The sequence below is a fragment of the Cajanus cajan genome, chromosome 5, assembly GCF_000230855.2.
Source record: "Cajanus cajan strain Asha chromosome 5, NIPB_CcT2T_4, whole genome shotgun sequence".
Lineage (NCBI taxonomy): Eukaryota > Viridiplantae > Streptophyta > Magnoliopsida > Fabales > Fabaceae > Cajanus > Cajanus cajan.
Genome location: NC_138521.1, coordinates 10720666 through 10736415, shown reverse-complemented (window position 1 = coordinate 10736415; position 15750 = coordinate 10720666). Strand labels below are relative to the sequence as shown.

At 33.0% G+C, this 15750-nt stretch overlaps 2 protein-coding genes across 2 annotated transcripts; both read right to left on the bottom strand.

The window, feature by feature from the left end:
• Nucleotides 1–2527: 2527 nt before the first annotated feature.
• HTR12 (Histone superfamily protein) lies at nt 2528–6058 on the bottom strand. The gene is made up of 7 exons (XM_020371519.3): nt 5877–6058; nt 5765–5808; nt 5628–5676; nt 5402–5535; nt 4484–4558; nt 4281–4356; nt 2528–2814 (listed from the first exon to the last, which is right to left on the bottom strand). The coding sequence occupies exons 1-7, from the start codon at nt 5914–5916 to the stop codon at nt 2759–2761; spliced, it is 474 nt and encodes a 157-aa protein (XP_020227108.1). The 5' UTR covers nt 5917–6058; the 3' UTR covers nt 2528–2758.
• Nucleotides 6059–7271: 1213 nt separating this feature from the next.
• TROL (thylakoid rhodanese-like protein) lies at nt 7272–15376 on the bottom strand. Its single transcript, XM_020370993.3, has 8 exons — nt 14593–15376; nt 11443–11545; nt 11244–11324; nt 10951–11028; nt 10759–10833; nt 8741–8821; nt 8310–8540; nt 7272–7630 (listed from the first exon to the last, which is right to left on the bottom strand). The coding sequence occupies exons 1-8, from the start codon at nt 15213–15215 to the stop codon at nt 7583–7585; spliced, it is 1320 nt and encodes a 439-aa protein (XP_020226582.1). The 5' UTR covers nt 15216–15376; the 3' UTR covers nt 7272–7582.
• Between the last annotated feature and the right edge of the window lie 374 nt (nt 15377–15750).

Genomic DNA, 15750 nt, shown 5'->3' with positions numbered 1-15750 from the left:
TATATGTAATTCACTTATCAAACAATCTCATCAAAACTTTTAAGATTTTGCATGACTTTTTTTCTCCTCTATTTTTACTTTTTCCTCTTAAATTTTTTTCTCTTACCTTTCTTGTTTCTCTCTCTCGTATTCTTTTTTTTTTCTCTCCTTTACTCTCTCATCATTCTTGTTTCTCTCTTCTTCTTCTTCTTCTTCTTCTTGTTTCTTGCTTCTCTCTCTCTCTCATTTGTCTCTAAGTCTTTTTTTCTCGTATTTTTATTTATCTTTCTCATTTATCTCTTCTTCTTCTTCTCTTATCTTTTTTTATCTATCAATAGATGTATAATTTATCAATATTTATTTTTAAATTATTAAATATTTAAAATAATTTTTTTTATTATTAAATATTATCTATTGTTAAAATTTTTTAATTATTAAATTTTAATTATTTATTTTTAATAAAATTTAATATTAAAATATAAAAATTTGAAATATATATTAATGAAGTTTTCAATTTACACTATGCATCCTTAAGAACTATGATTGAGAAAATATTTACTATTTTTAAATCACACTTCATAATTTTTAAGTAGAGATCAATTTTTTATTTATTTTAGACACAAGTTGAATTTGTATTAGCATATAATGCTAGATAATACTTATCTTCAATGCTACCAATTAATAAAGACCATAATTTTAAACACATTGTTCAGACTAAGTGCATGAAAGAAAATAGGTCAATACATGGAGGGTTAATATAGATATATGAATAAATGTTAATTAGGAGGATATTAAAGTTAATTATTTGTCAAAAGATAGAGACAAACATTTATCAAAAGACAGAAAAATCATATCGATTTTACTTTTCTTTATTATTTGTTATATTTTCCCCATAAAATCCTTTAAAATTTTATAATATAAATCCATAAAAATTCATTAAAATATGAATTACAAAGTCTTGATTAAAATCTAAGTTTTAAAAGTCTTTTAAAAAAATCCTAAAAGTTATGACATTCCTACAAAGTCTTTTAAAATTCACAAGATTTTTTCATACTAAAATTGTCTTTCGAACTCCCAATTCAATATATCTCCCTTATATTTATCAAGAGGAGAGGGATACCCTCACGATGTTGCTTTTAATTATCATCCAAAACGACCTCTCAATCATTTGAGTATGTATATGTTTTATAAATTATTATTTTTCTTCTTATTTTATCGATGTAAAACTTTGCTTGTATTCAAACATTAAAAAATTATAAAGATATAATCGTTAAATATCAACTATCGAACTCAAAATTACTAGAAAGTTTTAAGATTTTAGTTACAATTTCTTTTCATACTATGATAAAAAAATATTAGTTTTCATGAATAATAGAATTTTTGTAGTTTACTTATTGTGTAATAAATAGTATTCTACATATTTACCACAAAAATTATATTATTAATTATTATAATTTATCTCAAAATATAAGCATTGACCTCTAGTTAGATAAATGTCATGTTAAACATTAATAACATAATTGAATCTCAATGTTGGGTTTTTTTTTAACTCCTCTTCTTTTACGTTGTGTTTTGTAAGAAAGAAAGAAATGAAGGAAAAAGGAAGGAAAAAAAAAAAAAAGAGAAGAGTGGAGAAGTATAAAAAAATAGAATAGAAATAAAAGTTGTTTAATCCAAAGAAAATAGAAAAAAAAAATAAAGTAGAGTTAATTTTTATAGATATTTTATATTATTTAAATAATGATTATTTAAATTTGATAGAACTGTGGATTTAAACATTTTTTATTCAATAAATAATTGTAAGTTGACTGCCTTTATTCTTTCCCATGTATTTGTGAAAGATTATTTCTCACTATTTAAACAATTTGTGGAAATAATTTATATGTTTAAGACGACAGTCAAAATTTGGGATTTCTTTTTTGAAAAAAAAGTTATTCTCGTGCATTTAATAACTTCAAATTTGTTTATTTTTGACTTTTCCCCCCTTAAAACTAATTTATTACGTAAAACTAATTTATATCCCAACAAAATTAAATATATCAAAATCACTTTTTAAAAATTAATTAAAATAGGAAGGAAAATAAACATTTGTGCTCCATATATTTTTTTTAAAAAATAAAAATAAAATAAATGATAAAACTATCTAAAGTTATATATGTATGAGTAATTAATAATTAGAAAGTATAAGTGATTTTAAATAGTTATATAGAGGGTGTAAGAAATTTGAAAAATAAATTTAAAAGTAGAGAAAAAATAGAATTGAAAAATGTGACAAAAAAAATGTCTAAATAAAAGACAAAACGATAAAAAAAAAAAAAAAAAAAAAAACTTATATACAAAAGATATATTACCTTTACTAACAATATAGATAAAAAAAAATTGATTTTTAATTAATTATTGAAATAATCTAATATAGATAAGTTAAGCATTTTCACTAGTTTGTTTCAGAAAAAGAAAAAATGAAATTGTAACAAATTAAAGAAGAGGAAATTACGTTCTGCAGTGTCTCCGTGGACTCTAAAATTCCTTCTGCAACATAAAATTAATATGAACGGCAATAATGTTGAAATATTTCATTGCTACAATGTTACACTAGTACGTCACACATCAATTTAAAGTCGGAGAATATCGCAAACCGTTCTACAATTGTTGTTTCACCTACAAAGATATAATGATTTGCATTACATTAGTGTTGTTCCTAATATTAGCGTTGAAATCCCCTGTACTCTCTGATCTCTAATGTATTCTTACAAATAAAAACACCAATGGCATTGTGCATTCACCAAGGCCTTCCTATTCCTCCAAGCCTCCGAGCCAACTCAATATCCTTTTTCACTGAGGCAACAAACAAGAAAAACAAATACAACATATATTAGTGAGATTACTGAAAGAGAAAAAATAAATAAATAAATAAACCAAATAATAAACTACAAGAATGATCTTTGCATAGTTATCAATCTTGCAGCCAACTCTGAAAACATTATAACATGAAGTGGGATGACTGTTATTTAAATACTATGGTACAAACTAAATAATTTATACTGCACATTTAAATACTCAAAAATGAATAAAAAAATAAATGAAGGAAATCATGATAAATAATAAGTACAGTTTACGGACACAATCACTGCCAACCTAGGAGCAATAAGAACATAGTAATGAAGTAAGAAAATGAAAGGTAATTGCAAAATTAATATAAAATAACTAGACAAACTATACAAAAATTAGCCTATTGTGAACTAGAACATTTAAAGGAAGAATAGAATGGAACAGAGGGAAAAAATATTCATGAAAAATTAGCAAGAAGGAAAAAAGGTCAAAACAAAGGCAACATTTTGAGGAAGGGTCAAGGAAGAAGGGTATCAAATCCTATTACGTTTTATAAGGAAAAAATGCATTAGAAATCGAGGAGAAATCATTATTTTGCCCCAAAAAAACCGCAAGCAGAATTATTTGAGGTAAAAATGGTTTTTGAAACCTATGGCAGCGCCGCTATTGTGGCTGCTATTTTTGAATCCCATAGTGGCCTATGGCTTCTCCACTTTGCTACTGCACTATAGTGCCGCTATTGACTACTACGGATCTTTGGCAAATACCAGTATGTTAGCTAACCAAGGTTCTGATTCAGTATTCTGCCCATTATTTTATTTTCCCCCCAAAAAAAATTTATGTTCAAGTATTCTATTCATTAAATATTTAGCTACTAAAATTCATCGAGGACAGTATGACACAAGGTCCCCCAACTATAGCAATACAAAGATCTCAGCTTAAGAATGACATTTTTCTATAACAAAAACTGTTAATCACTGTCTTTAATTGCCTTCTTGATACTGCAACCTTTTACAAGACCAGAGGTAACAAACAGTCCACAATGCACATTTATGACTTTCTGAATTCAGCAAATGTAGCATTCTTTATAAATGGTCACACAAATTAAAATGATGGGAGTGAATGGACATATCAAGTTAGAACTCCAAGTGCTTTTGTCAATTCAAACAATGCATGCTGCTTTATAAAAATATACATTTTTATCCCAGACACTACACCATAATTTTTTTTCCTCTAGTATTCACTGCATCCCCCAAAGCAAACTCCATCATACATATTACAGACTGTAGAATATCCATTTTAATGTAACTAATAAATCAATAAAATAATTTATTTATCTGTAACAAAGAAAAAAGAAATCCATTCATTGCCAGGAAAAGCAGCATGGAATTTCTGAAAGATAAATTCATGAATGATTTCATGATCGATGAAAGGAAAATCATAGTCAAGAATTTAAAAAAATTACAACTTACTAAGAGTAACACGCTTTGCATGAATTGCACAGAGCATTCCGTCTTCAAACAAGTGAACCAGATATTCCTCAGCTGCCTGCAGTATGGTTATATAAAAATCTAAAAAAATGATCATGTTTTATATGAAATATGACTTTAAATTACAAAACTAATTGAACTATTTAAACAGTAGAATCAGTCAAGTAACACACTATTTTAAGTACCTCCTGAAGTGCTAACACAGCTTCGGGTGTCCAACGAGACACCTCCGTAGAGTATTGATGCGTTATCTCTTTGACCTACAACCACAAGTAAAAACATTACAACAATGGTAAGAACAACCTTTTCAGGCCTAAGTGAATAAGTGGTACAAGTTACAAAAATATTCCTATAAAAAAATAAACAAAGCAACCAAACTATAATGCCTATTTTTTATGCCTAAGTTTAAATCCGGTAGTGTTAGAGTGAAAAGAAGCTACAAATGAAGAATTATGAAAACAGAAAAACTTAGATTAGATGCAACTCCTTAGATATTTTTTATGTTGCTCTCCAATCAGAATTAGCACTTCATCTTGGTAACCAACACTAGCATTTAATACAATCCTTCATTACGCAAATAATCGAGACAAAACTTTAAATCTAATTAAAACAAACACCACCAAAAGTAACGAAATAACTGTATCCAAATTTTGTCCTTCTAAAACCAGATTTTGAAATTTAATTTCGGTTTCAGCTATCTGTAGCTGTGGTGAATACATGATAAAAGGAGAGAACTAATTCTGCTAACAGTATCTGCGAACTAACTCAACTCCCTAATTTAACTAGTGTTTGTTTGCATATCCATTCCATCCAACACCACTCTAGCTCTTACACTTTTGCATTGGAACGTGTAAAACTTCCAATCAACGCCAATCAAACATGTTTCCAAACACACTCCTAAATCAGAAGTAAAAGATTGATAGGCAGCCATAATGATTAATTTTTTTGGTAAAATTGCCAAAGTTTGGACTAAAATCTAAACAGCAACAACATACCCTAATTCAACATAACATCACATTACATATTATTATGATCATTCCTAGTACAAGCAGCATAAAATTGGCTAATTCTCGCTTGAGAGGAAATGTTGCAGAAAAACTCACGCATCTAATAAAGGGTGCGACTGGGATAAGAAGCTGGCAAGACTTCTGATAATGACGAATCTCGCGAAGCGCCGCAGTTCCCGGCTTACTGCGCCTTTTCTTTCTTCCGTGAGTCCTTGCCGCTGCTTCATTCTCTTTTAACAAATGATAACAAAACATTAAAACGACATTCTACTGCGACCACGCAACGCAACACAAAACAAACTAAAAAATGCGACATACATACCCTGCGGCAACTCTTGTTCAGCTCTCCTCCTCCTCTCTCTAGTTGCGGGCTTCATTCACAGTATTGAAATTCAGAAAACAAAGGTCGTTAGGGATTTCACAAATCGGAAACGTGAAGAGAAAGAGAGAGAGGGTTACCGATTGAGCTTGCGGTGATTCTGGCGGCGCTTTGTTCTTCCTACCTGCGAGGAGTTTGCGGAAACGAGGGTTTAGCGAAAATCGAAAGCAAAAAATTGAAATTGAAACGTACCAGGCTTGCGAGAAGCTGGCGTGTGCTTCACTCTCGCCATGGGATTCAGTGGAAGAAGGAACAGAGGGAAACGAAACGAAGCTTCACTCTTCCGATTTGGTTTTCTTCGGTTTCGCCTCTTGCTCTTGCATGTTGTTGTTTCTCTTCTTTCTGATTTTTGTCTTTGTTAGTGAAATTGTGAAATTTTCAAACGGAAGCAGTTTGCCTCCATTTTCATCTTTTCCCCAAACTACCCCTGCCTAGTTACCGTTACTCGCTCAGCTTGCCCTTTTAAAAATGTTTTATTTTTTTAGTTTCATTTTAATAAATAAATTATTGACTTCAACTTTTTTAATAGAGTAAACAGATGAATATTATATAATTTTTAAAGTAACTAATCAAATTCATTCTTTTCCCCTTGTAGTATTTTTAATCATTTTTTCTATTTTTCTATTTTAAGTGAAGATTTTAAAGGTAAGGGAAGTAAATGTTATAATGTGTGATCGATTAGTTTTAATGAATTTTTTTAATTATATTTTTTTATTTACAAAATTTAAATTCAACATTTCACTTAAAAAATTCAAGTTCAAAATCATTCAAATTAACATATTAATAAATATGTTTTTTTTTCTTTTATGTGAGTAAAACTTACTCTAATTAAAATTCTATTTGTTAATAATTTATAAAGTACATATATATATATATATATATATATATATATATATATATCATCAACTTGTTTTATTGAATAATTTATGTATTGATTATTCATTACATCTTCTTTACACTTCATTAAATTATGAATATGTATATCATGATACCCACATTGGATAAACTCTTTGATAAATTGCATCCTCAAATTACTACTACGTGTATGTTTAAATACTAATTTAAAATCACATTTAATGAAAAAACGTATATTTCAATGCAAAAATAAAAAATAAAAGTTTGTGAGTATATTTTTTTTCAACCTAAATTGATTTAAACCGTAAACCCTTAAACTCAACTGACTCCAAAATACACCCTAACCAAAATGCTGCAACCACCAACTTACTAAGCACGTTGCACAAAGTTTTGCATAAGTGTTTATCATACATATTTTTCTCAAATTTTCTTACGCTACGTGTAATTAAATATTATAGATTTTTATAATAATTACTTTAAAATTATACATAAATTTCCTTTTAATTTATTGACAGTGAAAAATTTTCACGCTATCAATGTATTAAAATCAAACCCATCTAATATTGATATTTTCAGAAAATGTCTAACATCAGATATTTTCTTTTCTTTTTTATTTTTCCGGCGGCTAAACAAGTCTGAAGTGTTATGTTTCACAATTGCAAAGCCAATTTGAGTTGATGAATACAAATGCAGAATTGCATACATAAGATTTTATTTTGCTTACTCCAAAACTGAAAGATTGAATGTTTTACTAAATATCAAAATGAATACAATGTTAATTGACAGCTACCTCTACAACACATCCATCAATTACAAAAAAAGTGTACCGAGTAGCACAAGTGGAAGGATAATTATAACAAACTTTAAAATTATACAACTCACATCACGGATCTTATCTTCAAATTAAGATGCATGCAAGTTGAAGACTTTCTGATAGTATTATAGATTGTAGTATTATTGTACAGCTCTTGATACATGCTGGATATTCGGACAATTGATTTGTCTTCTATTGAATTCTCTTCAAGGTTAAAAGAAGTGAAGGTCTAGGGCTGTGAAGGGGTAGGAGATGTTGGAGGCTTGAAATCTGGATACTGAAATTCAAGAAAAAAACAGAAAGCAAAGCAGAGATTTGTCAGGAGCATGAAGTATAAGCAGAAAAATAGTCTTCATACATCAGCTTACTAACATTTATTACTAAAAACAATTTTGAAAACCTTGTGAAATATGATTTTCCCTCTCACATGCAACTCCACATTCTTACCAAACTTCATTCAATACTTCACAAATGAATGACGATGCAATTATTTATCTTACTCTAATAAAGAGATTCTATTTGATGGAATCAATTTTTAAAATGTGGGTTTAAGTGCAACCCAATCCTATAAAACTAACTTTTAAAGTAAAATTTTTCCCCACTTATATACTATATTTTAATCTTATCTCTAGTAGATGTATAACTTAGGTTTTCTCCAATACACTCCCTCAAGTTCAATAATATTGGGTTTGGTGTGTGGCTCTTTTTTGATGAACCTAGGATAGGTTTTGATACCATCTTAGTATCAAGGAGAGAGAAGAAATATGAAGCGCTCATCGTAAGAAAAAGGATTCATTTTCGAGTATCATCTCCCACTTATCTTTAGTCAACATGAGAATTAAGTCCTTCTCAATAATAATCAAACTAGAACAACAATATACATGAAAGAAAAGCTTGAAGAAAATTGGCCACCACAAGCATAAATAATCAGCACAGAAAGTAAATCAAGACATTACATATGGGTATGGTGAAAGTGGTCTTGGTGGTGCAGGAAGTGATTCTTCTGCCTTGGCTTCAGTTTTGGGCACTGAGTTTATTTCAGGAGCTGCTGCATCCACTTTGGACTCGGGAGTAGCTACTGCTGTCTGTACAGTGCTATCAGCTGTAGCAAGCTCTGAAGTTTGGTCTACTGGAGCAGGAAGAGCCTTATTATTGGTAGATGCTGGTAGAAGAGCCTTTCCAATTTCCTAGAGTTCCCAGCAATTTCATTCAAAGAGAACAAGCTCAGAGGAAGAGACATAAAAAAATTACATAAAACATATAAGGTAAATTTTCAGAAACAGATATAGTGTTTCTTAATTAACATTTAAAATATATGCTCCAAAATGCATTAGGATATAAATACAGCTAATTTAGTAGGATATAGATCAAGAAAATTCTTAAGTACCTTTATTTCATCAACAAGTTCTTTAGGGGCAACCTTGGTGTTCAAGAACTCATCAAATTGTTGCACCGTTTGCTTTCGATCCTGCCATCAAATAAACTGAAATTAGAATAGTCATAGTACCATATCAGAAACATGTATCATAATAGTTTATCATAGTTAAATAACAATAAACCAGAAAGGAAGGGCATGGTGACTAATGAAACTGGCTTAATTGTCATGAAATGGTCGGCCTCTATTGTCAACAAAAGCCATGATGTACAAAATTACACACTCAACATTATTTCTCTTAAAAATTACACACTCTTCCCCCTGAGAGACTATTATGTACTACATATTAAACTATTTTAATATAAACAAATATCTTAGGGTCAATTTTTTCTCTTATGACTTTCAACAATATTGCACACTAGTTTTGATTTCCTCCTATTAACATAGACTTTAGAAGATGAATAATGATTCTGAGTGAAGTTTCAAAAACAATAGTATGAGTATTCAGAACATCATTACATTTATTGAAGTCAAAAATTGATAATACAATGTTCAGAATTAATTACCAGCGACCCTAAAAGTTCAATAGAAAATAAAAGTACTCTCAAGAAGTTCGTTCATTGTTTCTATCCACCATTAATAGAGTAGTTTACATTGAATAGACTAAAGTTTGACACATATTGATCTCTCAAGGAAAAGGGGCACAATTTTTAAATAACAGGGTAAGATAGTGCAATTTAAGCATCTCTCAAGGGAGAAATATGTATTTTACTTTATATTCCAACTCTCTTTTCAGTCATCACTATCCACTTTGGTGGAATTTCATAGAATACAGCTATGTTGTGTGATTGTGAACTGAAAATTACCCAAAAGAACAATACTACAGGCTATAGCTTTGCATGCTCTAGCAACAACTCTCAAAACTAATGCATTTAAAGAGGGAAAATGTTCTTCATCAAAATTGTTTTTGAACATGGGAGTCCTGACTCCAAAGAAAAACACATCACCTCTGTAAAAACATCTGTTAGTAACAATCAACATTGAGAACACCTATTGGCAATTATCAGACATCCATTAGAGAAACAGAATACTCAAACATCTATCTCATTTCGATCTTAAAAAAATCAAACTATGCTGTTAACAAAACTTTAGAGTAACAACAATTTGATAACATCCTTAGGAGAACCACACCACAAAAGCTAACAATTATAGTTGAAGAACCCAAAGCCTGATAAACCTATACTAGACTCTATACTTTCAATGTGAGACTCTAGTCTCATTTCGTGCAATTGGATCCTAACATCTTTAGTTCACACATGGAGTAGCCATGCACTAGCCCTTTGACTAGTCCAAAGCAATGCCAGTTTGAAACTGAGAGACATGGTGGAAAGCTCTAGTACCAATTGAGCCTAGGTAGAACCACACTACATGGGAGAGCCCAAGCCTTCATAAATCCCCTACCTCACACTAGATTCCCATGCTTTTAATGTGAGACTCAAGTCAAAATTTGACAGGTTAAAATTGTTGGACTGAATGGAAAAAACCCTCTCACATTCTTTTTTCAACAATAGAGGGAGACTGGTTTCGCTACCACAAATGTACCTAGTGCTCCCTCTCCCTCCCTCTCCCTCTCCCTCTCCCTCTCCCTCTCCCTCTCCCTCTCCCTCTCCCTCTCCCTCTCCCTCCCCCTCCCCCTCCCCCTCCCCCTCCCTCCCTCCCTCCCTCTCTCTCTCTCTCTCTCTCTCTCTCTCTCTCTCTCTCTCTCTCAAATTCTAATTTCTAACATCTTGATGACATCATTAAAAAAGAAAGAACAGATCCTTCATTTCTTGAAGAGAAATATCTTATTTTGATATCTGATTTAGTGTCATAATAAACTCATGAGAAGGAGGGACTATAAAGTTAAAGAACAGACACAACAAAAGAATGGTTGCCTCCTAGAACCAAAGGTGAATTATTCAACAAATTGATGATGATAATAAACAACACAAATGAAAAAACCAAGCATTCTGCTTTGAAAAAATACTTACCTCAGCAAATAAAAGCTTCTTGCTTGCAAACTGAATGAGTGCAGCTGACCCTACAACTTGGAGGATTGATTCTATCTACAAACAGAAAAACATCATGAACAAGTAGTTTATGTCAGTAGAGTCACATCATAACGGATTATTGCTTTTTGAGGAAAACGGAATAAATTGTAAGTAATAACTCATCAGATCAACCTCAGAAAAAGCTAATAGACTCAGTCCAGCAGCAGCTGCAGCAATCCCAAGAGTAACAGCCAAGCCATCAGAGGAATCCTGCAACAAACCTCCATTAATTAGAGACACACAAAAATGCTCAATTTGAGAAAGCAAACACTTTATTTCTCTAAAACTCAACTTAAATATGTTATCTGTATTCTTAAATTTAACAGAAGGAAAATCCCTACTATACTGAAAAGCAATAACAGTATTTCGCACATGCATCAGCATTGAGAATAACAATTGTAATTAGATAAATCCCAGATACTTACTCCAATTGCGTCACTGATAGCATCTGCCAGATTGTCCAAACTCAATGTTTTCCTCGGTGCTATCCATGGAAGACCACTATTCTGCAGAATTCCAGCCCATGTCAGTATACTAATCATTATTAGAAGAAAAAAATGCTCTATATTTTAAATACAAATATTATAAATATGATACAGAAAAATGGAAAGGGAGAGGCAATACCACCCATCCTCGTGGTCCTTCTGCACCATCCTTAATTGCATAAGCGGCTTTAAATCCATTAACGGTAACCAACTCTGCAACCAGTTCAGAGTTCCCATCAAATCTGGCTTCCATCACAAGTTCACTCAATCAGCTTCAAGAGCATTCTTTTACAAAATGCAATAAGAAACAACAAACATTCATGGACAAATTCCATGGTATCTAAGAAACTTAAGGGTTTTGGTATTGTTACTTTTTTCTATCAATAATAGAATTGACTTCCACTTAATAAAGCTTGAAGGTTTTATGGTGAGAATCTTAAAACTGAGAGAAGAAGAGAAAGACAATACGTATTGTGGAAGAGTACAATGAATAATTATTCTCTCACAATACGTATTGTCTTTCTCTTCTTCTCTCAGTTTTAAGATTCTCACCATAAAACCTTCAATTGGTATCAAGAGCTTATTTTGTTCTTGAGGGACCTGGTAAGGTTGAGAGTTCCACTAAACACCTAAACCCTTATATTGAGAATTGAAAATGCAATCTGATTATTCAGTCCAAACACTACTAGCATTTGATGGTGAGAATTATCACCTATGGGCAGTCAGAATGGAGGCTTTTCTTGATGCAAATGATCTTTGGGAAGCTGTTGAGGAGGATTATGAGGTTGGTCAATTACCAGAAAATCCAACACTTAATCAAATCAAGTATCATAAGGAAAGAAAACAGCGAAAATCAAAGGCAAAGTCTTGTCTATTTTCTGCTGTTTCTCAATCAATCTTCACCAGAATTGTGACTCTAAAGTCAGCAAAGGCTATCTGGGATTTTCTCAAACAAGAGTATGAAGGAAATGAGAAAGTCAAAGGGATGCAAGTGCTGAATTTGATTAGGGAGTTTGAGATGCAACGGATGAAGGAGTCAGAAAGGGTGAAAGAATATTCTGATAGACTTCTAAGCATTGTAAACAAGGTGAGGTTGCTTGGGACAAAATTTTCCGATACAAGGATAGTGCAGAAAATCCTTGTGACTCTTCATGAGAGGTTTGAATCCACCATTTCCTCTTTGGAAAATTCCAAGGACCTGTCAAATATCACTTTGGTAGAATTGATGTATGCTTTGCAAGCCCAAGAACAGAGGAGACTCATGAGGGAGGAACGCGTGATTGAAGGTGCTTTACAGGCGAAACTGAAACTCAGTCATGGTTACAAAGGAAAGAAAAAGGAGGCTCAAGGGAACAACTTTGAGCAAGGAGAAAGTTCCAACAAAGGTGGTAAAGGAGATGATGAGAAACCAAATCATCCTCCTTGTCAGCACTGTGGAAAAAGAAACCATCCCCACTTCATATGTTGGAGAAGACCCGACATACGCTGTTACAAATGCAACCAGCTTGGTCGCATTGCAAAATTTTGCAATAACAAAAGGCAATCTCAAACAGAGGCTCAAGTGGCTGACCAACAAGAGGAGGAGGAGCAGTTATTTAGCAACTTGTTTTGCCACCAATAACAATTGTGAGAGCTGGCTGATTGACAGTGGATGCACACATCATATGACCTATGATGAAAAATTGTTCAAGGAGCTGGATAGGACAATTGTTTCAAAAGTCAGAATTGGCAATGGAGAGTGCATAGCTGTTAAAGGGAAGGGCACTATTGCAATTGAAAGTTGTTCAGGTACAAAAATAATCACTGATGTACTTTTTGTGCCTGAAATTAATCAAAACTTGTTAAGTGTTGGACAGTTGCTTGAAAAAGGCTACAAAATTATGTTTGAAGACAAAATGTGTTTGATCAAAGATGCAAGTGGACATGATCTGTTCAAGGTCAAAATGAAGGGAAAAAGCTTCTCTTTAAATTTAATGAAGGAGAGAGATAAGAGAGAGGAGAGTCCTGTTGAAATTGATATTTCCTTTGAGTCCAATTCGCTTGTAGCGAAGGCAATTGTGGCTCCGCCACCGCCACCACCACCCTTGAGTTCGGTTTCTATTCCTGTTCCTGATTTGTATGCGACTCCGATTTTGGATTCAGATTTTGGTTATGGGGAGAGGAATAAAAGGGTTTCGGATGGTGATTATTCTGGTTTGCAACCTGTTAGGTGTCTTCAGTTATTGCGGATTTGAATAGGTCACCTTTCAAGGAAAATGATAGTTCTATTTCAAGGAAGAAGGAGGTGAGTGTGCAGAAAATTGTTGATGGTAGTTCTTCCCGACCTTCTGCCAGGGAGGTTGATGATTCTCGCGGGAAAAATAAGTTGTTGAATTCAGATAAAGCTAGCAATGTTTCTTCAGGTAAATCGGCCCCGAGGGTTGTCAAAAAGAAGAAAATTGTTAAGAGAATTGTGAAGAAAGGAATTGTAATTTCTAAAAATTCAGTTTTTCATGGGAAGACTAAACACTTCAATGTTAAGTTGTATTCTGTTAGAGATTTAAAAAAAAAACAAAAGGGCAATGTTGTGTTAGTATATTGCAAGGCAGAGGATCAATTAGAAAACATCTTCACAAAGACACTTCCAAGAGGAAAGTTTGAGAACTTGAGAGGGAAACTTGGAGTCAATAGCTAATGATTCAAGGAGGAGTGTTGAGAATATGAATCAGCATCTATTATTTGAGTTTATTTCAGATTAATGGAGTATTATTAGAATTCCTACGGTTATGAATTTTAATTATAAGAATTATAGGTGTTGTTACACTTTTATGAGTATTTACATTTGTCATTTAGTTTTATGTTTATGAGCAGAATTTGTATCAGTGTGTTTTGTGTATTTAAAAGGTTGCAAGTATGAATAAAATTACATGAGTTTCAGCCTTCTAATTTTTCTGAATTCCAACAAAGCTCTCTCTCTTTCTTAGTGTGCCCAAACACATTCAACTATTGGCCTGAAAAACAACTGTACCAAAACCCTTAATGAAAATTCTTGAATTCCCCCCCCCCCCCCCCCAACACCATCAATAGCTAAAAAGTGATGACCCAACAAACATTCATAGATTTCTCTGCTAGCATAGCAGCTCATATTCCTGATAAAGTAACACAACAACCTATGAGAATTCTTGAATCCCCTCCCTCCCCGACACAATCAATAGCTAAAAAGAGTTGACTCAACATGCTCAAGAATCATCAAGTCTATAACAACAAATAGAGAAAAATTGCAAATGAAATTGTTATAAATTACTCTTACTTGTCCAGAATAAACAGTGTGGTATTCTGTGGCTCCTTAAACTTCAATGCAAGCTTCTTCAAGAACCCTGGCTTATCATCACCCTTATAAGCTATTGACACTGCTTTCTTCCTCAAACCCCCAACATCCGGGGTCCCCACTTGCCTAATCTCCACAAGTGCTCTTATATCAAGCAACTGAGCCTTCTCATCAGCCCCAAGTTTTGCATATGCATTCTTGGCAGACTCAACACCCCATGCCTTAGGCTTCTTAAAAACCTGAGACAAAACCAATGGCACAGCCAAAACAGCCACTCCTCCAGCAACAATTGCAGGGTTCTCAGCTACAATGCTAGTGACACTCTCCACAAACCCGTTCAAGTCAAAGTCCCCAGAACTAGGGAGGCTCAAAGATTGCCCCAGTGCTTCCTCGTACGACAAAGCTGAGGCAGCTCCACCACTTGCAACTGAAGCCGCCAGAAATAGCCCCCCATGCAGAGTTTTCAGCAAAGCGTGTTGTTTCTTGTTGCCAAAGGTGGAAAAGTTTGAGAATTTGCATGCAGATGTTGATGGTTGTTTTCTTGTTGTGGTTGTGTCAGAGAGAACAGAAAGAGGGGTCAAGCCAGCAGCATTGAGGGCCTCCATGGTGTCACAGAGTCTGCGGTGAGGCACTCAGAGAGTTATTAGAATGTGAAGTGCTGCTACCATGAGAGTGGCAACCTCAAAAGGGTTGGTTTTGTTTCCTTGTGTTGTGGAAGTGGTGATCTATCTGGTTTGAGTGGAAACTCTTGAGAGAGAGAGAAGCAAAAGCCTGTGATGTTGGTAGGTGCGATTCGGTGGAGGTGCTGACGTGTTGAGGATATGGGAACATGGCCAATGGTTGTTTGACATGTGGAGAATGAAGATGAGACTCAGCTGATGAGGATTGAGTTGTGGCTTCATCGTATGCGTTTGTGTGGCTCAGAAACGTCCCAAAGATGCTCAGGAACTACCACACTTGCAACAATGGGAGTACTGCTCTAGAGACTGTAGTACAATTTTCTAGCTTCTAGTAGCTTGTATAAGAAATTTTTTGGGCTAAATTATTTTTTTTCTCAAGCTTTATAATTTATTTAAATCTATCCTTTTATTATTAAAAGGTCAAATTTGATCATTTAATTTTTTAAAACGGTGTATTGTA

Excerpts from the sequence above, each read along its gene's own strand:
- HTR12 (XM_020371519.3), bottom strand. The coding sequence starts at position 5,916 with ATGGCGAGAGTGAAGCACACGCCAGCTTCTCGCAAGCCTG. Across the intron at positions 5,536-5,627 it reads TGAACAAGAGTTGCCGCAGG|AGAATGAAGCAGCGGCAAGG; the intron begins GTATGTATGTCG and ends ATTTGTTAAAAG. Across the intron at positions 2,815-4,280 it reads TGCAAAGCGTGTTACTCTTA|TGAAAAAGGATATTGAGTTG; the intron begins GTAAGTTGTAAT and ends TTGTTGCCTCAG.
- TROL (XM_020370993.3), bottom strand. The coding sequence starts at position 15,215 with ATGGAGGCCCTCAATGCTGCTGGCTTGACCCCTCTTTCTGTTCTCTCT. Across the intron at positions 10,834-10,950 it reads GTCTATTAGCTTTTTCTGAG|ATAGAATCAATCCTCCAAGT; the intron begins GTTGATCTGATG and ends TTCTGTTTGTAG. Across the intron at positions 8,541-8,740 it reads AACTTGTTGATGAAATAAAG|GAAATTGGAAAGGCTCTTCT; the intron begins GTACTTAAGAAT and ends TGGGAACTCTAG.